Below are 23,857 nucleotides of genomic sequence, written 5' to 3'. Positions count from 1 at the left end.
GAATCAGGAGTTTGGGCTGGAGAGATGGCTCAGTGGTTAGGAACACTGACTGCTCTTCCAGAGATCCTGAGTTCAATTACCAGCAGCCACATGGTGGCTGAAAACCATCTGTAGCGAGATCTGATGTTCTCTTCCGGTGTGTCTGAAAACAGCTACAGTGTACTCATATATATAAAATGAATAAATAATTCTTAAAAAAAAATCAGAAGTTCAAGACCAGCCTGAAAAGCATAAAACCAGAATAAAAAAATAAAAAAACTTTAAAACCAAAAAGGTAAGTAAAGCAGTTTAGTGTGTAAAGGGGCTTGTTACCAAGCCTAATGACCTGTGTTTGATCCGCAGGACCCACATGGTAGAGAGACTTGACTCTCAAAAGCTCTCCTCTGATCTTCACATGCACATCATGGTACATATTTGCTTACAGGCTTATACAAACACGTTCATATTCATTCTCTCTCTCCCTCTCTCCCTCTCTCCCTCTCTCCCTCCCCATACAAAAATGAATGCAGTTTTAAAGCTGTTGATTAACAGCTAAACTAATATATTGAACAACTAACTAATATATTTCTGCTGTGAAGCATTACAGTTTGTTAGATACATTTCATTTTACTAAGCATTTATTTTTGAAACTCTGTGATTCTAACTTGAGATCATACAAATGTTTGCTAGTTTCCTCTGGGATCTTTATGGTTCTCTATCAATACTCAAAAACAATTAAAACATCATAGGACAAACTAGGAAGACAAATTCCCACAATTCCGTATATTTGAATAACAGAAACTTTAATGGAACCTGGAGTTAGAAAAACAAAACAGATTTATCAAACCTTTTAAAAGTGACATGGTTTGACAGAAAAATAATGTATATAATAAAATGAAGAGCCGGACATGGTAGTACAGATCTGTAATCCTAACATTTGGGGGGTTAAGACAAGAGGATCAAGAACTGAGCCTAGTTCTTTCTCTTCAACAGGGCAGCCCACCAACAGACAAGATGCAAGTCTTTGAGAAGACCCTGACTCACAAGACCATATAGCTCTTGAGATCAAGTCCAGTAACATTATCAAGAATGTTATCTCACCTGAAGTTCACTGTCCACCAGCTGGAGGATGACAGCACTGTAGCCCACATCCCTAAGAGTTTACCCTGCATGCAATGCAGTGCACTGTCTGAACTGCGGTGTGAACTGGCCCTCACTATGACAGCTTGCCCTGGAGTACATACACCTAGGACAAGATGATCTGCAGCAAGTGCTATGCTCACCTGCACGCCATGCTGTACAATGCAGCTAGAAGTGTGGCCACAGCAACAACCACAACCCAAAAGAAGGATGTCATGGCCTCAGGATCCTAACTGACCTCCTTTACATTGATAGGATGAGAAAAGCGGGGGTCAATTTGCCATGCCTACAGCTTTGGGAATTCCTAATTATAAGACTTAGGTTGACCAGGGAAAAAATACAACTGAGAGGTTAAACTAATGAGATCCTATCAAATAAAAAGTAAGGAGAATGCCAGAGAAACAGCTAAAACAACAAAAGATCCTCATTTTCTTTTTCTCATAGTCACTTCTATTGTTGTGCATTATTTATTAGTGTATTTTATATATTATTAGTATATAAGATGTGTGTGTGTGTGTGTGTGTGTGTTCTAAATAGGGAGATTTATAAGTGCATGGGCATGAACAACGGGCTTCTTTTTTTTTTAACATTTATCAGTGGGTTTAAAATGTGTGGCAGTCAGAGGACAAGCTGTGAGAGAGACTGTGAACACTGGCTGTCTCCTTCATTACATGGGCTCTGGGGACAGAATTTGGGCTTCAAAGCAAATACTTTTACCTCACTGACCTCCAACAACAGATTGAGGTTTCTGGGGATGAGGAGGATTTAAATTATGCTGTGGAGGACTGTAGGTCATTAGATTCTCCTAGATCTAGAATTACAGTGGCTATGAACCACTATGTAGGTGCTGAGGACTTAAACTCAGATCCTCTAAGAATAAAGGAGTGTTCATAACTCATGAGTCATCTATGCAGCCCAGTAAGATTTCTTTAAATCCAATTTGAAACATTTTCAAATTTAAAATGACTATGTCATCATTTTAGAGTAAAAGGATATTTTTTATTCTTTCCTAAAAATCATTTTGAACAACAGCCTAAAAGCAACCATGTAACTAAACATTGTAGACACAGACTCTAGAAAATGAATACAGGAAAGTCTTAAAACCCATCAGTTTCATCAGCAATTAAATATACAGAACAGAAAGGCTCTGGATCTAAATACCTATTCAAAGATTTTTTTTAAAGATTTATTATTTTTATTTATCTGTTAATTTGAATGTCTGCTACATGTGAGAGGATATCCACCAAGGCCAGAAAAGATTGTCAGATCTTCTTGGAACCAGAATTATAGGCAGTTGCAGGCCATGTGGCAAGGGTGCTGGGACATGAACTCTGGTGCCTTGGAAGAGCATCTAGAACTCTTAACCACTGAGCCATCTCTCCAGCTCCTCACTTTTCTCTAATCATATATATGTGTGTGAGTATGTGCTGATGATGGAGATGCCCTCCGAAGCCAAAAGAATGCTGAATTCCTGGAGCTGAGGATTATAAGTGATTATGAATCACTCAATGTGGGCACTAGGAACCAAGCTCAAGGTCCTCCAAAAGAGCAACAAGTGCTATGCTCTTACCCATCTCCAGTCCCTCTATATAAAACTATTAATACATATTATGTTTTATGTCAAGAAGTTTCATGTATAAGTAACTAAATTTTCATGAGATTACTAATCTACTTTAGTCAGAGACATCCAATATGTATAAATATATTAACAAGTATACTATGATTTTTAAAATTCAGGCTCCCATTACGACAGAGAAAGTTATAAAGCTTACTAAGTCAAAAAGGTTCTTTAGTGTGGTCTACTTTAGGAAGAAGGAATTGTTCACAAGATCAAGGTCAAACTTTTTTTCCCCAGACTTATTCTATGTAGCTCAGGTTGGTCTTCAGCTTTCCAATTCAGCACTTGGGGGGCTGAGGCAGATGGATTTCTGTGAGTTCTACTTTGTCTATACCGCAAATTCCAGGTCAGCTGGAAATACATGGTAAGACCCTATTTCACCTTCTCCCCACAAGAGAAGTTAAATACATGAAAATTGCCTTTGTTACAGACAATGTATGATGGTTGTCTTTAGGAAAAAGCAACAATACAACTTATTTGTAAAATGAGACCATTTTTATGTATCATTATTACTATTTTAAAAACCGACACATCAACAACTACTTTTAGGCTTGAGTACTGCCAGTCTCCTGTTGATGAGTACAAAGCTCATCATTTAAGGAAAATAACCAGCAAGACTTATCAATAAATAAAATTTGAACTCTGAAGCCCCCCTCCCAAAAAAAAAGAATTTGGGAAAACACAATCATCAACTTGAGCTTTAAAACTTTTCAATATTTAAAATTTTTCCAATGAGACCTTGGTTAATATTAGTGAAAGTGAATATGATGTCTTTCATATTGTATATAGTTTTTCCTGAGCTCCAGCATGGCCAACTGGCCCATATGCTTAATAGATATCTCTACTTTACATAACCAAAACAGACACCTTCATATTCTTCTCCCTGCAACCCACCCCCAGGGCCCAACCATCAGCTACCAGGCTAAAGGGAACAGAGTGATGCTTAAAGCGGGCATTATACTTAGATCCCTTTCTCTTACACCACGTGCAATCCAGCATATACTTCCCATTGTGTCTTCAACACACACACCTGCTCTAACTCCTCAGTATCATGCTTGCCAACTGCTTACACTCGCCCCACTGGCTGACTCTGCTCTCCCTCTTTCAATCTGTTTCCCACTGAGCAGCCTAATCCTCTAAGAAGTAAATCAAGCCCAATGCAATGGTGGCACACACCTTTAATCCCAGCACTCAGGAAGCAGAGACAGACAGATCTCTGTGGGTCTGAGGTCAGCCAGGACTACACAGTGAGATCCTGTCCTTAAAAAGGAAAAGTGAATCAAATATTCCTATAATCAACTCACCCCATCAAACTTGAGTAAACTCCAGCTTCCTTCCTATGGCTCACAAACTGGCTCCTGATTATTTCTCTGACTTACTTTTCTCCCTCACAAACTACTCTCCAGCCACATTATCCTTATAAGAATGTTTCTCATTTCCTAACAGTTCCACTTGTATTTAGATCTTCACAAAGCAAGCAACTAGCAAGTCCTCCAAATCTTCGTGACTATTCATTTCACAGAGGCTGCAGAGGTGACTGTGGCTACTCTTCCAAAGGACCCAGGTTTTGTTCCCAGCCATGTTAGGCAGCTCACAACCACCTGTAACTCCCAGCTCCACAAAATTTGGTGCCCTCTCTGGCCTCTGCAGGCACTGCACACTCCCAGGCACTCAAAACACATAAAAAATATTTAGATAGAAAGAAGCTATTTTCAACAAGTAATACTAACCCCTGTAGCTGAAGAAGCCCCTTCTTCCAAATCCTGGTTTTCTAGCTCCCATTTTACTACTTCCTTATCTATTTGAAATGAGGGGGTTTTAGTTTTGTTTTTTGTTTTGTCTGTGTGAATGTGTGTGTGTGTGTGTGTTCATACGTGCGCGTGTGCCTCATGCTTGTAGGTCAGGTTTAAGCTCTCACCTTCCAGCACCATACCTGTCTGCCTACCATGCTTCCTACCATGATAAATACAAACTCACCCTCTTGACACTGCAAGCCACCAATAAGCACTTCCTTCCATAAGGTGTCTTGGTCATAGTGCTTTGTCTCAGCCACTGAAAAATGCAGCTAAGAAGTCGGTATGGCAGACAAGGTAAGGCCAATCCAACTATACACACAGACCCTCCCAGACTGCACTGAAACTTATTACATATCTTAATGTGTGTTGTTATGACAAAATATCAGACTGTAATATATGTAACAGAAACTTATTTTACACATACTGTAAGTGTATTTTGCCTGCATACATGTCTGTGTACTACATGTGTATGACGCCTTCAGAAGCAAGAAGAAAGTATTCCAATCTTCTGGAACTGGTGTTACAGACAGTTGTAAACCAGTATGTGGGTGTTAGGAATAGAACATGAGTCCTAAGGAAAAGCAAGTGTTCTACCACCTCTCCAGCCCCTTATTTCAGTTTTAAAATCTGGGCTACTGTTGGCCAGTGGTGGCACATGCCTTTAATCTCAGAACTCAGGAGGCAGAGGCAGGAAGATCTCTGTGAGTTCAAGGCCAGTCTGGTCTACAGAGCAAGTTCCAGGACAGCCAAGACACAGAGACACAGAGAAACCCTATCTCAAAAAAAGACCCAAAAATCAAGTTGTGGACATTTTGTGTAGTGATGGTCTCTTGCTATATCCACCTATGGGGAAAGGCTAAAGGGCAAACATGCCAAACTCACTCCCTCTAATCTTTAAGTACTTACCTATCTCATTTTTGAGGGCAGAATCCCCATGACAAGCACCTCCCAAAAGGTCTTAATAACATGGGGTTTGAAGGTGTAAACTACAGCAGTATATTAATAGTAAATCACTAGAAGATTTTAAACAGGTAGTGATATTTTTGCTTTTTTGAGACAGTGTTTCTCTACATAGTCTTAGCTGTCCTGGAATTCACTATGAAGAGCAGGCTGGCCTTGAACTCAAGAGACCCAACTGCCTCCTGAGTGTTGAAATAAAAGGTGTGCACCACCATGCGAGGCTTATTTTTTTTTTAATACTTACTTGTTTGCATGCATTCCCATGGTGTAAATATGAAGATCAGAAAACAACTGGTGAGAGTAAATTCTCTCCTTGTAACACAGGTCATGAGGCTTAGCAAAAAGTGTTCTGACCCCCAAACCATCGCACCAGCAGAGATTTCTACTCTGAGAGTACCAGAGTATTGCAACAGAAGCTCGGAGAGGATAACTGGTCAAAGGAAGATGTGTGAAGATGACAAAGGGATCACTAGGAAGCTATAGCAAGTGTCTACTCAACAGCTAATACAACAGATGTAGAATAGGCAAATTTAAGATGTAAAAGCCAGGTGTGGGTGGGGTAGGGAACTGGAAAGACACCTACCAATTAAGTGCAATTACTGCTCTTGTAGAGGACCCAGATTCAGTACCTAGCACCTACAAAATGGCTCACAACTACTCATAATTCCAGTTCCGGAATTGTATCTGGCACCTTTTCTGGCATCACTGAGCATCAGACAGGCATTTGGTATGCAGACACAGATGCAGGCAAAACACTCATACACATAAAAATACAAAATATTTTTAAAACTTTAATAGAAGCCAGGATTCAATAAATGCTCTCCTGTAATCCCGACACTTGAAAGGAGGACATGGTTTTCAAGATCATCCTCAGCTACAACCCAAGTTCAAGAACAGTTCTGTCTGCAAATGACAAAAACCAAACCAAACCAAACAAAAAGTTACCTTGAGTCAGGTGCACAACTATATGCTGGCACTAGCTGTTTGGAGCACCCTCTCCACCTAGAAACCTTGTGCTAATCATGCTAAGGCTGCAGCTCCTAAAGGAACAACCCCAGCCAGGGTTGTCTGAAACAGCTGGGACCAGACTTTTGCTATCATGTGCCTTGAGGAACTCTAGGTGCCCCTGCCACCTTGGCCCGAGAGAGCGCTGCCCCCAGTAGATGTATTGCTCTGACTGATGCTAAGAGGTAAGACAGAGGGCCTAAAATCCAAGCCTCAAAGACTGTAATTAATGCTAGGGGACGAGGCTGTGACTGGTCCAAAGAAATGGTTGTGATTGGCCAAAACATAAAATCAGGTTGCTCCTTTTTTTTTTCCAAAGGGGAGGGTGTTTATTCAAGGGCAGAGGACAAAGGTAGGGAGAGAAACGGGAAAAGATGGTGGAGAAAGAGGAGAAAGGAGAGAAGTGGAGGCCGGCCATGACCACGTGGAGAGAGGGGGAAGGGAAGGAGGGAAGGGCAAGGGGACAGAGAGAAGCTAGAGGCAAGAGAGTAAGAGAATAAGAGCTAGGTTGCTCCTTTCTTTTCCTTTTGAGATTACAGTTATACCATTTCCAGCTTGTCCTTTCTCCTTCCAACCCTTCATGTACACACCCACACCTTGCTCTCTTTCGAATTCATGGCCTCTTTTTAATTGTTTGAGTATGTCTGTGTATGTGTGTGTATTCCTAAACACATAAATACAACCTGTTCAGTCCATATAATGTCACTTGTGTGCATGCTTTCAGGACTGACGTTTTGGTATTTGATTAACAATTAGGGGAAGGGATGGGCCACTTCTCTAGGGAAGACAACTTCTTCGGAATTCCTTCGTTGCCTGCAGTCTAGTTGTCTAGGGTTCAGACCTTATGAGCTTTCCTCCTCCACATTAGCATGTTTACTGGTAGAGTCCTTTTTCAGGTCATGTCTATGCTGGTGAGACCTCATGAGTGTAGCTTCTGTAATTCCTAGAAGACACTCCTACATAAAACTTCCTGATCCTCTGGCTCTTACAATCTTTTCCACTCACTCATCTGCAATGATCCCTGAGACTCAGGTGCAGGAGGTGTGGTGCAGATGTAATGGTTAGGACTGGCCTCCACAGTCCTTTATTTTCTGGATTGTCATTTTCTATAATGGTCCCCTCTGTTGCAAAAAGTTAGATGAGAGGTGAGGCATAAAGATCAGTTTTAAAATGTACCTATGCAAAATGCCACTATTTAAAAGAGGAGGTGGGAAGACTGTTCAAGCCAGAGGCAGATGACTCCAAGTCATAAACCTCATTTTCCAGATACAACAGGACAGATGTGTGTACGAACTCACAGCAACTGTGACAGCAGGCACAAACCCTGCACAAGTTCAAACCAGGCAAAACACCAGCATAGACAAGGTCCCACGCTACACCAAGAAGCTATTTGTAATTGATACCTGCTGGGAAAAGAAAATCAGTTTCCTACAATGAAGTGCTACTGGGAGGTGTAACCACCACACTCCAGGGCAACCCCCATGCCCAAGAGTAATTGACCAACACAAAACCAAAATGGACTCCATTTTTATGTGCACTCTGTTTTGCTTTGCTTTGCTGTGTTTCCTGCTGCTTGGGGAGGTTTGGTCCTGCTTTCATACACACACTGGTCAGAAGTTAAGAAGGACCTGAGAGGAACTGGGAGAAGGAAAATAATATGATCAAAATACTCTGTATAACAAAACATTTAGAATGTAGTTAAGGATTATGCGGGTTTAGAAGTGGGTTGGTTGGAGGCACTCCTCTGGGCAGCTGGGTGGGTTCCAGCACCAGGCCGTGCTTTCCCTCTTGTTGAGCAGGCCAGAATTCCAACAGATTGCTTTTTTTTTTTTAAGTTGACTCACATAGTGAGTCAGCTGGGAGACATTCTCCAGTGCCACCTCTCCTATAATGGAGCATTATATTCCATTTGAAAGAGAAAAAAAAAAAAGCAGGTGAAATGTTTCACACTACAGTCCCAACACTCAAAAAAGGAAGATATTGCCATGAGTTTCGGGACAGCCTGAGCTACACAGTAAGACTGCCTCAAAAACATACTAAATAAAACAAAAGGAATTATTTAACTCACTTAAGAAGAACTAATGGGCCGGGCAGTGGTGGCACACGCCTTTAATCCCAGCACTTGGGAGGCAGGGGCAGGCATATTTCTGAGTTCAAGACCAGCCTGGTCTACAGAGTGAGTTCCAGGACAGCCAAAACTACAGAGAAAAAACCCTGTCTCGAAAAAAAAAAAAGAAGAACTAATGAGGGTTGAGAGAGGCTGAAATATAGTTCAGCAGAGAAACTGCAGGACAGTGAAAGCCTAATAACCTGGAACCCAGGTTATTCACAGGACCACAGTAAAAGGAGAGGAACAACCTTCAAAGGCTGTGTGACTTCCAAATGGGCACTGTGGCATCTACGTGGGTCTATCCATCCATCTCTTTCTATCTCTCCCTCCCAATACAAACACACACACACACACACACACACACACACACACACACACACACGCTGAAGAAGTAAAATAAATAAGACCTGTCAGATTAACTAGTGGTAGTTTGGGGCAGGAATACAGGAACAAGTTGAAGGATAACAGTTACGAGTGATTGAAGAATCACGCACAGCTGCAGAGCACAGTGGTTCTGAATTCCAGAGCATGAAAGATAGGGGCAGAAAGGAATTCAAGGTCATCTTCAACTACCTACCAGTGAGAAACCAGCCTGGCTACATAAAAGGGAAAAAAGGGAGAGAGAGAAAAGAGAGGAGAGAGGAGAGAGGAGAGAGAGAGGAGAGAGAGAGAGGAGAGAGAGAGGAGAGAGAGAGGAGAGAGAGAGGAGAGGGAGAGAGAGAGAGAGAGAAGGAAGAGGAGGAGGAGGAGGAGGAGGAGGAGGAGGAGGAGGAAAAGGAAGAGGAGGAAGAGGAGGAGGGACGAGCTAGAGAGGAGAAAGAAGGTACTTAGTAGCCTTTCCTGTCATTTGTTTGAGTCAGGGTCTCATTCTAGACTAGGCTAACTTGGATCACTCTGTACCACAGCAGGCTGCCATGAACTGGTGGTGATCCTCCTACCACAGGATTACAGGCAATAGCCATCACACCAGGCCATCACATCAGGGAACACTTAGCAACAAAACACATTATCTTTCTTAAGATGTTCTATTTGCTTTCAGATTCTTGTTATGAACATGGATACACTTCCAATTAATTCTGAAACTTTTTGTAAGTAGAGAAAAATCAACAGAGCCAAGAGTAAACATATTTGAGTCAACAGACTGGTAACACTGAAAAACAATCCCAAAGTCTGCTATATAATGTATACTGTTAAAATTATCAAGTAAATTATTTGTTTTATATCAAAATGCATTGTAATTTTCCTATTATCCTTTCAATGATGTACTTTGAAAAGAAAATCCTACTGACTGAGGGGAAAGACCCTCCCTAAAATGGACAGACCCTCCAGGAGTAACCCGGATATACTGAAGTCTGAGAAAGGAGCCCATCTTTGCTCCTTACTGTTGAATCCATCTACCCTACTGCTCACTGCTCCTGCCCCTCTGTGCTATGTATGGAAACCACAGCTTCTTCGACCTTCCAAGACAAGCTGAACCCACCAGGCTTTCAGCACTGAGGCTGCTGAAGCAGCCACCCCTGTGGACAGAGCAGCTACTGAGTGTGAAGCTAGCTTCTCCAGAATATAGGCTGCCACTGCTATACAGCCCAGCTCATACTGTGTACACTAATCTCATGTATTCCTTTGTAATTCATATTCACGCTACTGGCTCTCTTTCTCTAGACAACCCTGACTGATATGCCCAGCCATCATGAGTTGAAGGTTTTCTTCTCCTACATAATCTCCACTGCAATGTGCTGCCTAATCATAGGCACAAAAGCAATACTGCCACACAACTGCAGACCAAAACCTTGAGCAGAAATGTTTCCTCCACAGAAAACCAACAAGCAAACAAAAAAGAGCCACATCAGTTCTTGATAGTAATATTCTCAAAGAAAATTACTGAGTATATTTTAGGGGGCTACATATCATCTGGAAGCTTGTATTTAAACTGTCTTTTTTCCATTTGTAATTTGATTGTGTGTGTATGTGTGTGCAGATGGATGGATGGATGGATGGATGGATGGATGGATGGATATTACTATGTAGCCATAGTGGCCTAGAACCTGCTTTGTTAACCAGGGTGGCCTCAAACTCATAGAGATCTGCCTGCCTTTGCCTCCCTAGTGCTGGAATTAAAATCATGCACTACCATATCCAGGTAAGATTTATTTTTATTGTTTTAAATCATATGTATGTATGTGTGCCTGAGTGTTGGGCATATGCACAAGAATACAGGTGCTTGAGGCATCAGATCTCCCTGGAGATGCGGTCACAGGTGGTTGTGAGCCTCCTGATATGGGGGCTGGGAATCAAAGTTGTGTCCTCTGGAAGAGCAGTCTACACGCTTAACTGCTGAGCTCAGAGAAAAGCCAGCCTGAGCCAGTGAAGCTCCAAAGTACAAACCTACCTGCTCTCCTTTTTGCAGCTTAGAACTTAGAATGTATTTTCAAAAGAATGGTGCTGGAGCTGTTAGGTTCCCATACTCGTCCAACAGGTCTACTTACTCTAAGAACATTCCTGAACTAGTCTGAGGTCTAGATTCTCATGAAAACTGTGTGATATGCAAACTACTCCACCCACCTGTAGAGTCTGTCACAACTAAGGAATCTGCCAATCACTAAATGTATAGCCAAGCAAAATTTATTTAAAATTTCTGTCTTAATTTTCTCATTTATATGAGGGCACTCCCTATGACAGACAGCTTATAAGGATTAAATACAAAGTAGGAAAGATTACAGCAGGATAGGCACTCAATAAACAGGATCAATTAAGGCTGGTTCTCCTTATCTGTGTAGTTTAACAATCATATATTAAACCTACTGTGCTTCGCAGACTTTATTGTCACTCTTCCCTAAAAACTATTGTGTGTGAAAACATAAGAATTTAAGGTCAGTGTGATGGCTAAGAGGTAAAAGTGCTTGCCTCCAAATGTAGTAACTCTTGAGTTTAATCCCCAGAATCCATATGGTAGAAAGAGAGTCAACTCCTATAAGTCATCCTCTAATCTACATACACATACACACACAAACACAGACACACAAATAAATGTAATTTAAAAAAACATTTACACAGAACTTAAATTGTATTTAGCATTGCAAGTAATCAAGAAGTGAGAGCTCTCAATATACACAGGAGTATATATGTAGATTTGATGCAAATTTTATGCCAAATCATGTAAGAGACTTGAACATCCAAGGTCAGTGGCAAACAAATATGTATTATCCTTTATTGTTAACTCCAATTACTGTCTTCTTCCATTCTTTTTAACAGAAATGTTTTTCAGAAAGTAACCAATTCAGGATTAAAAGGGATTTAGCACTGGAATCTGAAGGGCTAGTGTTTATTTCAGGCATTATTAGTAGCTACCGAACCTTACTTACATTAGATATTTAATGTCAATGAACCCAGATGGTTGTACTTTGGCCAGAAAGAGAAAAAGCAAGAGGAAGAAAAGGAGGAAAGGGAAGAAAACAGGACGCAGAGGGGAAAAGAGAACGACAGATGCTGGCTAAACATGCACATGCGCATCTGCCCACGCCTATGGCTACAGGAAGTTGCTTGGGCCCAGAAGTCTGAGGCCAGTCTTCTTAGTCAACATAATGACAGTATGTCTTTCAAAACACTACCTTTTTAAGTTTCTTTACTTTTTTTAAATGAAGTCTTGCTATGTAGGTCAGGCTAGTCTAAAACTTCTGATCTGAAAATTGTGATTTTCCCGATTCAGCCTCCTGAGTGGTGGGTACAAGTATGTACCACCTTCCCCATTTCACAATATAAAGTTTAAAGGTATGAGATGCACTTTTGACAATTAGTTTTGCCGGCCGGTGGTGGCGCACGCCTTTAATTCCAGCACTTGGGAGGCAGAGGCAGGTGGATTTCTGAGTTCGAGGCCAGCCTGGTCTACAGACTGAGTTCCAGGCCAGCCAGGGGTACACAGAGAAACCCTGTCTCGGAAAAAAAAAAAAAAAAAAAAAAAAACATTTGTTTCGCTCATAAACAAGCATAAACTGTACACGTTCACAACATTCAAGCTTCTACCAACCTCAAGTTATTCCAGCGTCAAAATTTACCTCCTTTCCAAGATAATGTGCACAGGGAAACAAATGTTATGGGAGCTGAAGTTAACTAATTCACACTGATACCAAAGACTAATAATTAAAACAGAAGCCGGGGCTTCTGCTGAAATGTACGTACACTTGAGCGTACACATACACACACACACACACACACACACACACACACACAGAGAGAGGGCGAGGGAGAGGGAGAGGGAGAGGGAGAGAGAGAGAGAGATTTAAAAAATAAACATACTTAAAAATATATTTCCCAATCCAAATGAAGTTGGTAGAATTTCAGCCATAAAAATTTAAAACGTGAGGTTCTATGATTACCAAAGTCAAAGGTTATAAAATAAAGTATAAAGACAAATTCCTTGGAGTACCATTCAACAAAATGTTACTAATATGGAAAGTGTATATGCAATATGGAAAGAATATAACAGCTCTGGCTGTCCTGGAACTCACAGAGATCTGCCTGCCTCTGCCTCCTGAGTACTGGAATTAAAGGCATGTACCACTATACCTGACAGTCTTATAACATTTTTTAAAATGGTGTGTGTGTCTGTGTGCGCACGTGTGCCATACCAGCAGGGAACATGGGATTCACTGAAGCTGGAGTTACAGGCATTTTTAAGCTGCATGAGGGTGCTGCGGTCTGAACTCTAGTCTGATCCTCTGATAGAGCAGTATGTACTCTTGGCTGCTGAGCTGTCTCTCCAGCCTCACCCCATAACTTTAAAACTCCATCCCTTTTTTTTGTTGTTTTGGTTTTCTTGTTTGTTTGTTTTTCGAGACAGAGTTTCTCTGTGTAGTTCTGGCTGTCCTGGAACTCACTCTGTAGACCAGGCTGGCCTCGAACTCAGAAATCCGCCTGCCTCTGCCTCCCAAGTGCTGGGATTAAAGGCGTGCGCTACCAGTGCCCGGCTAACTCCATCCTTTTTAAGACAGTTGAATAATCTTTTAATAAGATCTGCATTTAATGACTCATTTTAACTACTAAACTCAGCAGGGCCCAAAGCCCAAGGACTCGCCAAAATAACTTCTCAGCAGAACAGGACTGAATTTTCAAAACATAAGAAAACAACACAATAATTATCATGGTAAAACACACAGCAATTGTCTCACAGTAGGTATGATAATTCTTCTCCTCAGGCACGGTGATTCATATTCAATCCCAGTCAGTAGAAGAGACAGAGACCACCCAGCCTGATCATCTATAACAAGCTCCAGATCAGCCAAGATGGCATAAAGACTCTGTCTCCCTTCCCCCCCCCCCAGAAAAAAAAAAAAAAAAAAAAAACCTTTCCTGTCTCACTCAGCTGGGTATGGAAGCTACACTTCTGACCATGACACCTGGAGGCTGACAGGAGGATGGAGAAGCCAGCAGCCTGGTCTAGAATGAGACTGTGTCTGAAAACAAACCAAAACTTTACACACAAAGAAAAACGAAGTAACTACTCACCCTAACCAGCACTACTACCTATTAAAGTGGGCTGCTTTAAGTTGTGTGTTTATTCATTTTAATTGTGTGTGGATCTGTCCATGCACTCCTGAGTGCAGGTCGCCATAGTCCACACGAGGATGTTAGATCCCCTGAAGCTGGAGTTGCAGGCAGTTGTAACCTGCCTCATACAAGTGCTGGGAACCAAAGATGCAACAAACTCAAGGCTTTTCGTACTAAAATAAATAAAAGATGTACATTTTTCAGTATCTATAAAATAAAATCTCACTTTTCTATCTACACACTATATCCACATTTTTGTACGATTTTAAAATAGGTTTAACGTATTAGACTTAACTCATTTTACTTTTGAGTATTTTGCCTACATGTATGTGTGTGCTGGGAATTGAACTCGAGTCCTCTGCAAAAGCACCAACCGCTCTTAACAGTGGTTAAGGTAGCCCTTCTCTTTAAAATGTGTTTTTAAACAGCCACATAGAGTTTTCAAAAACAAGTTATACAGAAGACACAGGAGGCATTCAACAAGTTTATCAGCAGATTACCAAAGTCAAAGGCTGGAAAAGAAAATATGAAGACAAATTCCTTGGAGTACCACTCCAGATAGAATGTTACTAATATGGAAAGTGACAAATACTCAAGTCTCAAAACAGGATCTCCCTCTGAGAACAAAGTCTACAGGCATCAGCTACTACAGAAACTAGCCACTCTTGAAAATGATAATCACACGAAAGGCACTTTTAGAAATACTGCAGGTCTGCCCCTAACTTTTCAAAGACTGGTCTGGTTTTGCCTTATCAACAAGAAGTGAATTTCTAGTCTCGTCTGATACAAAGAATTCCACTACTTTATTTGCTTCTACTGTTAGTTTTTACACAACCATAGGGACTACAAGCCAAACTACACACAATTCACTTAATCACTAATAAGCACAAGCAAGCATGGCATAGTAAAAGTGCCAAGAATTTCCTGATAAACCAAGAAGCAATTTTATGTTATAACTTAAAGACTAAATCATGTTTGCTAATCTACTCTATATTCTTCTATATATTAACTCACGATAAAAAGAATCTCAGAACATAAGCAACCCCGATGACACCACTGCGTTCAAAGGCAACAGTCCAAGAACATTTGGAGGAAGAAAAGTATTTAAGACATTTCCCACTGAATTTCCCTATGAATCATTCGTGCTTTATAATAACGAGTATACATTATGCTAAAGCGGAAGTAAATGATGATGAGGAGGAAAAGTCCGACTTGAAAATCGCCAGGCACGCGCGGATTTCCTTCATTTAAAAGAATTTTAAGATAAAATTTATCAAGCCCTCAGCAATCACTCCCCGCACTCGATTAGGAGGTCTGTACAAATGTGACTCGTGACAATTTTTTTAAATAAAAGGCACACCCTCTAGGATGAGCTAACATAATCACCCCCACCCCACCCTCCAACGACACACACCCCGCTTTTCCTTTCCTGCCCATTCCTCTCGCAGCTGTTCCAGTCCTAGGCTCCTTACACTAAGCACAGGGGCGACAGAGAAGTCTGGGGTCCAAGGCGACCAAAAGGCTGCGGGATTTCCAGGAAGACCTCAGCCAGGGCCGACCCCTACCAGGTAAGGCTGAGGGGGTCTTAAGACCAACCCAGCCAAAAGGGGCAACGCGGAGTATAGCCCGACCAAGAGAGGACTGCAGCGAGGAGAGCCCCGGCAGGAAAGACTGCCGGGAGCACGACCCGGCCTGGGAAGGCTGCAGGGAGCACGACCCGGCCTGGGAAGGCTGCAGGGAGCACGACCCGGCCTGGGAAGGCTGCAGGGAGCACGCCCAGGCAGGGAAGGCTGCAGGAAACAGAGCCCTGGTGGGGAAAGCTGCGGGGTCTGGGCGCAGACCTCAGCCAGGGCAGGCTGCGGGGAGCACAGCTCGGCCGGCGCAGGCTGCTGGGAGCACAGCCGGCAGGGTCAGCCTGCCGGGAGCACAGCCGGCTGGGCACGCGGGGCGCAGCTTCGGGGCCGGCGGCGCCCGCGGCGGCCCTGCTCTTCACCCATTTTCTCGCCGCGGCCACTTCCTGTATCGCCGCGGCGGCGGCCGCTCGGGCTGGGGCGGAGGGTGGCGGAGTAGGGCAGCTCCCACCGCGCCCAGCCTGCCTGTCGCCCCAGCCGCCCCCGCCGGCCGCCCAAGCTCTTCACCTGTATGTAGTTGTTTTCACAGTAGTCCGCCACCCGGGTCAGGTTCTGGTAACTCTCTATCAGCGCCCTCTTGCCAGACGGGATCTCCTCCTCTAGTAACATCTGCAGCTCTGCCATTTTCCACCCCTCCGCATCGCTTCCTCTCGCGTTAAAGAGACAGAGGCAGCTGAGTCCGCCTGGGACCGAAGCGCCGCACAGACCAGACACTAACCACCCACCCGCCCTCCGCCGGGTATTGTGGGACTGCACCTCCTCCTCTTCCTCCTTACTCTCCCCGCCCCCCTCCGCCCAGGACGCACAGCCGCCACAGACTCATTTTCTCGCGAGAATCATTTCCCCCTTGACAACGGGAGTTTCCTCCCCCTCCCCGCTAGAGCAATCCTTTCTGGGAATTGTAGTTTCCTCCTGGCTAGACCGCGCATGCGTCTAAAGAGCGTCTAAAAACTATCTGGAAGGACTTTAAAGAACCAAGACCTATCATACAGTTTTAAATCCAGAGTCTTCTCAAGGCCCCAGAAGATGGCGCCACAAAGTGCTTTAGGCAGCGAAATTATTCCTATGAGAAGACTTTGAAAATTGGCAGAACTTAATTAGGAAATGTCAGTAAGTCAAAGGCGTCCAATCAGATAAGGATTAAAAACAAACTCTTGAGTCCTGACTTCCTCCATTTTGTGAGAGAGACTTTGTCTTCTTAATTTATGCCCCAATTCATTTAAAACCTAGAAAATTATCAATTCTCAGATGTACATGGGGCAATGGGCTTGATATTGCAGAAGAAACAAATGGAGAAAGGATAGTTTGTGTCCTTATGAATTTAAAGAAAGCTTGGTGTGCTGGCAAACGTCTTTGGGAAGGAGCTACATGAGTTCAAGGCCAGCCTGATCTACAAAGCGAATTCCAGAACAGGGAAAAAAAAAATTAAAGAAGACTGGCTGAACATCTTGGATCCCAGCACTCGGGAGGCTAACAGTGAACTGAAAAACAATCTAGGTTATAAAAGGAGATGATGTCTAAAAGAATGAAGGAGGGATAAATGGGAGGATGTTAAAATTTAAAATAAGACACTTTTAGGACTAGCAATATGGCTTAGCAGATAAAGATGCTTTCTCAGTTCAAACCCTAGAAGCCATATGGTGGGAGGCCAGAACAGACACCTACAGTTTTTCCTCTGACTGCCACATTACTCTGTGGCAAAAACCTAGCCATAAGTCTCAGTCAGTCTCTCTCTCTCTCTCTCTCTCTCTCTGTGTGTGTGTGTGTGTGTAAATTTTTGAATAAATAATTTCAGTTCTTGCCTCTTCTAATTTCTCCCTTTTACATACGTCTTCTTCCTATTCTTTTGTAAGTAATGTGCCTATTTTTGTCTTTCGTTGTGCAAAATCGTTTTGTTCTTATTTCTTTTTTTAATGTTAACTTCTTTTTTTTTAATGATTTATTTATTTATTTTATGTCTATGAGTACACCATTGCTCTCTTCAGACACGCCAGAAGAGGGCATCAGACCCCATTGCAGATGGTTGTGAGCCACCATGTGGTTGCTGGGAATTGAACTCAGGACCTCTGGAAGAGCAGTCGGTGCTCTTAACCACTGAGCCATCTCTCCAGCCCTTGTTCTTATTTCTTATCCCTTGCTCTGCAAATGTCTCAGAAGGCCTTTGACAGTATTTCAAGCAGTCATATCACTAGACCTATTAAGTTATTGTGATATAATAGGCTATGAAAAGAGTTGCCCAAATTTAAATATTATTTACAGACCTATATATTTCCAATCCTCTCTGGTAGTTACTGAGAATCACAATTATTGAAGTAACAACAGTACTAAGCCAAATTTTGGAAATTGTTATCAACACACTAAGCAAAATGGGTGGCTGGTTTAAAAAAGGGGGCAGATGGGGAGCCACACCTGTAAGACAAGTCACATGTTTGTGTGAGTGCATGTATATTTCTATGTGGATATGAGTATCCGTGTGTGTGTGTGTGTGTGTGTGTGTGAGAGAGAGAGAGAGAGAGAGAGAGATACATACACATGGAGGCAAACATTTGTATGCATAAAATAAATCTTTTTTAAGTATTAAAAAATTAAAAGATAGGACAGGGCATGGTGGTGTATGCTTTTAATCCCAGCACCAGGGAAGAAAGAGCAAGTGGATCTTTGAGAATTCAAGTACAGCCTGGTCTACATAGTGAGTTCTAGGACAGCCTGGTCTACATAGAGGGTCTTAGGACAGCCAAGACAACCTACTAAGATTCTGTAATTAATTAATTAATTAATAAGGAGAAAAGTGAGCATGCCTACAACAACCAAGAATTCTGTAACACAATCAAAAGAATTCATAGGATAAAAGGAAGTATTGAGATTCCATGCCAAAGGTATATAACCAATGTAGTCAATGAAATTTTAGTGGAAAATCCCCCAAATCTAGGGAAAGGAATGAACACATAAACACAAACACATACACACGCACGCACACACACAAACCTCTTCACAATATATTGTAAACAACACAAAGCAAACAACACAAAAAGCTGTTACAGAAAAACATCAACTCACAAAGGCTAACAACAGAGACAAGCACAGCAGACTAACAACAGATTTGTCATTAACAACTTAACCTAAAGGACAGAAGAGTATGAAAGGTTACATTTCAAGATTGCTACACCCAGCAAAAACTCTCTTGTAAAATTAATAGGTAAATTAGGGCATTCCAGGACACATTCAAACAAAAGCAATTCATATTCACCAAGCAAGCACTGTAGGAGACACTTAAAGAAAACTACACACAGAGGAGGTAGAAAGAGCCTCATGCACAGGAACACAGGAACAGACACATTTCTTGAGAGGAGTAGAACAACAAAGGACAGCTGTGAAGGGATCCCTGCCCAGAAAAGAAAACCTTCCAAATCTAATAAGGAATAAAGAAAATAATGACAATTCAATCCAGATAAACTAATATTAAAATTATAAAAATTAATAAATAACTCTCAACAATAACTTTCAGCATTAAGATCTCAAGTCACTAATAAAAAAAAAAAAAAAAAAACATTTGAACTGGCTGACTGAATGTAAACATGAGGTCCAGAGACTGGGAGATGGCTCAACAGTTAAGAGCACTTGCTGCTCAGTTCAATTCCCAGCACTCACATAGCAACTCACAACTGTCTGTAATTCCAGTTCAAGGATATCCATTGCCCTCTTCTGACTTTGGTGAGAAGTACAAAAGTAAATGTACAGAAGTAAATGCAGGCAAGACACCCATACATATTTTTTAAAAAGTTAGATGAAAACAGTTAAGCTAGATCCAAGTAAGTAGAACCAATATGATGGGAAGAAAGAGCCAACACACATAGAATTTATCTTCTGAACTACACACAGATACACACACACCACCACCACCACCACCACAACCACAACCACAACCACCAAGAACAACAAGCAAACAAATGTTAAAATAATAAATGCAAAAGTTATGAATTTATTAGAAAAGGAATATACTGCAATAAAGTATCTATATTGCTGGGCGGTGGTGGCGCACGCCTTTAATCCCAGCACTTGGGAGGCAGAGACAGCCGGATTTCTGAGTTCGAGGCCAGCCTGGTCTACAGACTGAGTTCCAGGACAGCCAGGGCTACACAGAGAAACCCTGTCTCGAAAAACCAAAAAAAAAAAAAAAAAGTATCTATATCAATTTAATAAAATCTCTATCAAAACTCTAATATTGTCTTAACTACTTTCCCTGATCTGTGACAAAAGCAACTTAAAGAAGGATTTATTTTGCCTCACAGTTCATCTTGGAGAGGAAATCACAAAGACAAGAGCTTAAGGCAGCTGGTCACACCATACTCATAGTCAAGAATCAGAGAGCAATGAATTAGCACTTTCTCCATTTTATACAGTCCATAATCTCTGCTCAAGGACTGGTCTCACTTACAGTTAATGTGAGTCTCCATACACTGATTTATCTAATCAGAAATCTACCATAGACCTTCACCGAAGTTCATCTTTTTTATTATACTTGTTTTTAATTATTACGTATTTATGTGAATGTGAGTTTGTGCACATACGTACGTGCCAGAGGAGGCCAAAAGAGAGCAATGGATCCCCTGGGCTGAGTAGGTCGCATATATGGATGCTAGAAACCAAACTCAGGTCTTTTGGAAGAGGTATACATGCTGTTAACTGCTGAGCCATCTCTCCAATCCCTCATCGAAGAACCTTAATCTAGAAACACTTCCAAAAGTATACTCACAGGCTTGTCTCTCTAGAGTCTGTCAAGTTGAAAACAGTATTAATCATCAGGAATGTTATTCCACCGAGAACTAGAAAAATCTTAAAATTCAAATGCAAAAACTAGAGTCCGGCCGGGTGGTGGTGGCACACGCCTTTAATCCCAGCACTTGGGAGGCAGAGGCAGGTGGATCTCTGAGTTCGAGTCCAGCCTGGTCTACAGAGTGAGTTCCAGGACAGCCCGGGCTACACAGAGAAACTCTGTCTCAAAAAACCAAAAAAAAAAAAAGTCCGTATAGCCAAAATGACTCTTAGAAGAAGGGAGCAATTTGAGAATGTCACAATACCTGGTGTCAAACTATATTTAGAGTTCTAGAAACAACATCAGCATGGTTATAGTACAGAACTAGACATAAATGACAATGAAATAGAAGATCCAGAAATGATCCCACACAGCAACATTATCGATATAAATGTTAAAAACAAACTTTGGGGCTGTAGTGGTTTGAATAGGAATGGCCTTGGTATGTGTTTGCAAGCTTAGTCCATAGGGAGTGGCACTATTAGGAGGTATGGCCTTGCTGAAAGAGATGTGGCACGGTTGGAGGAGTTGTGTCTCTAGGGGTGACGTTGAGGTCTCAGAAGCTCAAGCCAGTTCACTTCCTGCTGCCTGTCATTCTAGATGTTGAACTCTCAGCTCTCTCACTAGCACCATGTCTGCTGAGTTCTGCTATATTTCCTGCTACGAAGATAATAGACTAAACTTCTGAACTGTAAGCCATCCCCAACTGGCCATCCGCATGGTCATGGCATCTCTTCACAGCAAAAGAAACCTTAACTAACTAAGGAAGGGGTGGGGGGACGACAGGGGAGATGGGGGGGGGAGGATAGCCTCTTTGAAAACTGGTAGTGGGAAAAAAATGGATGCAAAATTAGAATAAAATTAGGGCTGTATCTTTCACCTTGCACAAAAATTATTCAAAATAGATCAGACTAATGTAAGACCTGAAACCTTGCAACTGTTAGAGAAAAACACTTCAAAGTTTAAGAATGATGTGAAAATGTAGCTTATTTGGTAGAGTACTTGGCTAGCATGTAGAAAGCCATGGTTCAAAGACCAGTACTGTATAAAACTGGGCAAGGCAGCACACATACCTGTAATCTCAGTATTTGGAAAGCAGAGACAGGAGGACCAGTAAATTCAAGGCCATCTTTGTTAGCAAGTTTGAGGTCAATCTGAGAGACATGACTCTGTCAATGAAACCAAATAAACAGAATTAGGTGAGGAAGATATATAAGGAAAAAAAGACTCCAATAGCACAGGAAATAATCTCAAGAACTGAGAAGACTGAATTGAAATGAAAATGTTTCCCAAGATAAAGGAATCAGCCAGCCTATTGTGAAGATGGCTAGTAGATAAGAGAAAATCTTTGCTAACCATACCCAATATGGGACTAATATCTAGGATTCACAAAGAGTTGCAAAAAAATTTTTTTAAATCATCAATTTAAAAAATGTACTGATGAATAAAATAAACAATCCTCAAAAGAAAAAGCACAATTGAGCCGGTAAATATTTGAGAAAGCATACAACAACCTTGGTAATCTGGAAAATTAAACTAAAACTTCTGTAGCTAGGCAGTGGTGGCACACTCCTTTAATCCCAGCACACAGAAGGCAGAGACAGGTAGGTAGATCTCTGTGAGTTCGAGGTCAGCCTGGTCTACACAGAGAAACCCTGTTTCAAACAAAACAAAAAAGCAAGAAAACAATGACAATAAATATGACAAAGACATGGGAAATGACAAATCCTTAGACACTGGTACAAGAAATGTAAATTAGTTCAGCCACGATGGAAACTGGGGTGGAAGTTCCTCAAAAAGCTAAAAATAGAGCTAACATATGATTCAGCTACACCACTTCCTGGTATATACCCAAAGGACCGTATGTTTGCATACCACAGAAATATATGCACATCTGTGTTTATTGCTGTTCTGTTCTCAACAGCCAAGATATGGGGCCCCCCACAGGTGTTCATCGAGAAGAATTGTATTAATTACTTTCCTTTGTTTCCTTTTATTCCCCCCAAATTTTAAAACATCATGTGCATGAGAGTATGTCTGTTTGTGGGTGTGTGCACATGAGTGCAGGTGCCTGCTGAGACTAAACACAGTACGTGTCCCTAGAACTGGAGTTACAGGCACTTGTGAAGGGCCCAGCATGAGGACTCAGAACTGTCCTCCAGTCCTCTGCAAAAGTAGTACATGCACTGAAGCACTGAGCCATCTCTCCTGTCCACCTTCATTTACTTATATATTATAATTTTAATTAATATATAATTATGTATGTATGATATATAATTTTAAATCATAATATAATCACAGCTAATCACAGCATCCCTGCTTTCCTTCTTCCAACTCTCCCTACATATCCCCCCATTTTCTCTTCCTCAAAATCATGACCGACCTCTATTTCTTTTTTTTTTTTTTTAAAGATTTATTTATTTATTATACATGAATACACTGTCGCTGTCTTCAGACACACCAGAAGAGGGCATCAGATCTCATTACAGATGGTTGTGAGCCACCATGTGGTTGCTGGGATTTGAACTCAGGACCTCTGGAAGTGCAGTCAGTGCTCTTAACCACTGAGCCATCTCTCCAGCCCCCGACCTCTATTTCTTAAATTATGATGTGTATGTTTATGTGTATGTATATAGCCTCCAAAATATTTAAGTGCTACCTGCTCAGTCTTTATAATGCATTTGTATGTATATTATTTCAAGGCTGACCACTTGGCATTGGATAACCAATTTGGGTGCCCTTCCTTGGCGATGACCATTTCTCTTGCTACTTTCCTATAGTTCTTTGTCTAGGGTTGAGGCTGGATGAGATTTCCCCTTCCTTATTAGTCATATCTGTTCATGTTCTTGTTCAGGTCTTGTTTAGACACCGTGTTGGTAAACTTAGTAGGTGAGGCTTCTCTGACATTTCTAGGAGGCGAAATCTCACAGCTAGCTTCAGATTCCTCTGGCTCTTACAATCTGCCCTTTCTTCTGAAGTGATCTCTGAGCCATAGGTCCAGGAGTCGTGCTGCAGATGCCCCAGTTGGGACTGGGTACCACCTACTTGCTTGTTCTCTGCATCTTTATCAGTTGTGGTTTTCTGTAATGGTCTTGGTATGATGAAAAGAGAAATTTCCTGAATGAAGAGTGAACTACATTTACCTACAGGCATAGGAAATATATTTAGAGTGTAAGTAGGGATTATGTTGGTTTCGTAAAGTGGTGGTTGTAGGTTCTCCTCTAAGATACATGAGTTCATTAGCTCTGGCCAGTGGGCTGG

General features: G+C 41.7%; 1 protein-coding gene across 10 annotated transcripts in view; it reads right to left on the bottom strand.

Moving 5' to 3' along the window:
* Window positions 1–16,563, bottom strand: part of Abi1 (abl interactor 1) — a 96,070-nt gene extending 79,507 nt beyond the window's left edge. For 8 of the 10 annotated variants that reach the window (XM_028764903.1, XM_028764907.1, XM_028764904.1 and 5 more), the window contains exon 1: window positions 16,291–16,563. In XM_028764903.1, coding sequence (XP_028620736.1) covers window positions 16,291–16,407 — 117 coding nt within the window. In that variant the 5' untranslated portion in view covers window positions 16,408–16,563. The remainder of the gene's footprint in view (window positions 1–16,290) is intronic. The other 2 variants (XM_028764911.1, XM_028764909.1) reach the window with 1 other exon arrangement.
* Window positions 16,564–23,857: the final 7,294 nt, after the last annotated feature.

The sequence above is a fragment of the Grammomys surdaster genome, unplaced genomic scaffold (assembly GCF_004785775.1).
Source record: "Grammomys surdaster isolate TR1022 unplaced genomic scaffold, NIH_TR_1.0 146, whole genome shotgun sequence".
NCBI classification, from domain to species: domain Eukaryota; kingdom Metazoa; phylum Chordata; class Mammalia; order Rodentia; family Muridae; genus Grammomys; species Grammomys surdaster.
Note: the sequence above shows the minus strand (reverse complement) of the source record. Positions and strands in the feature narration are given on the sequence as shown.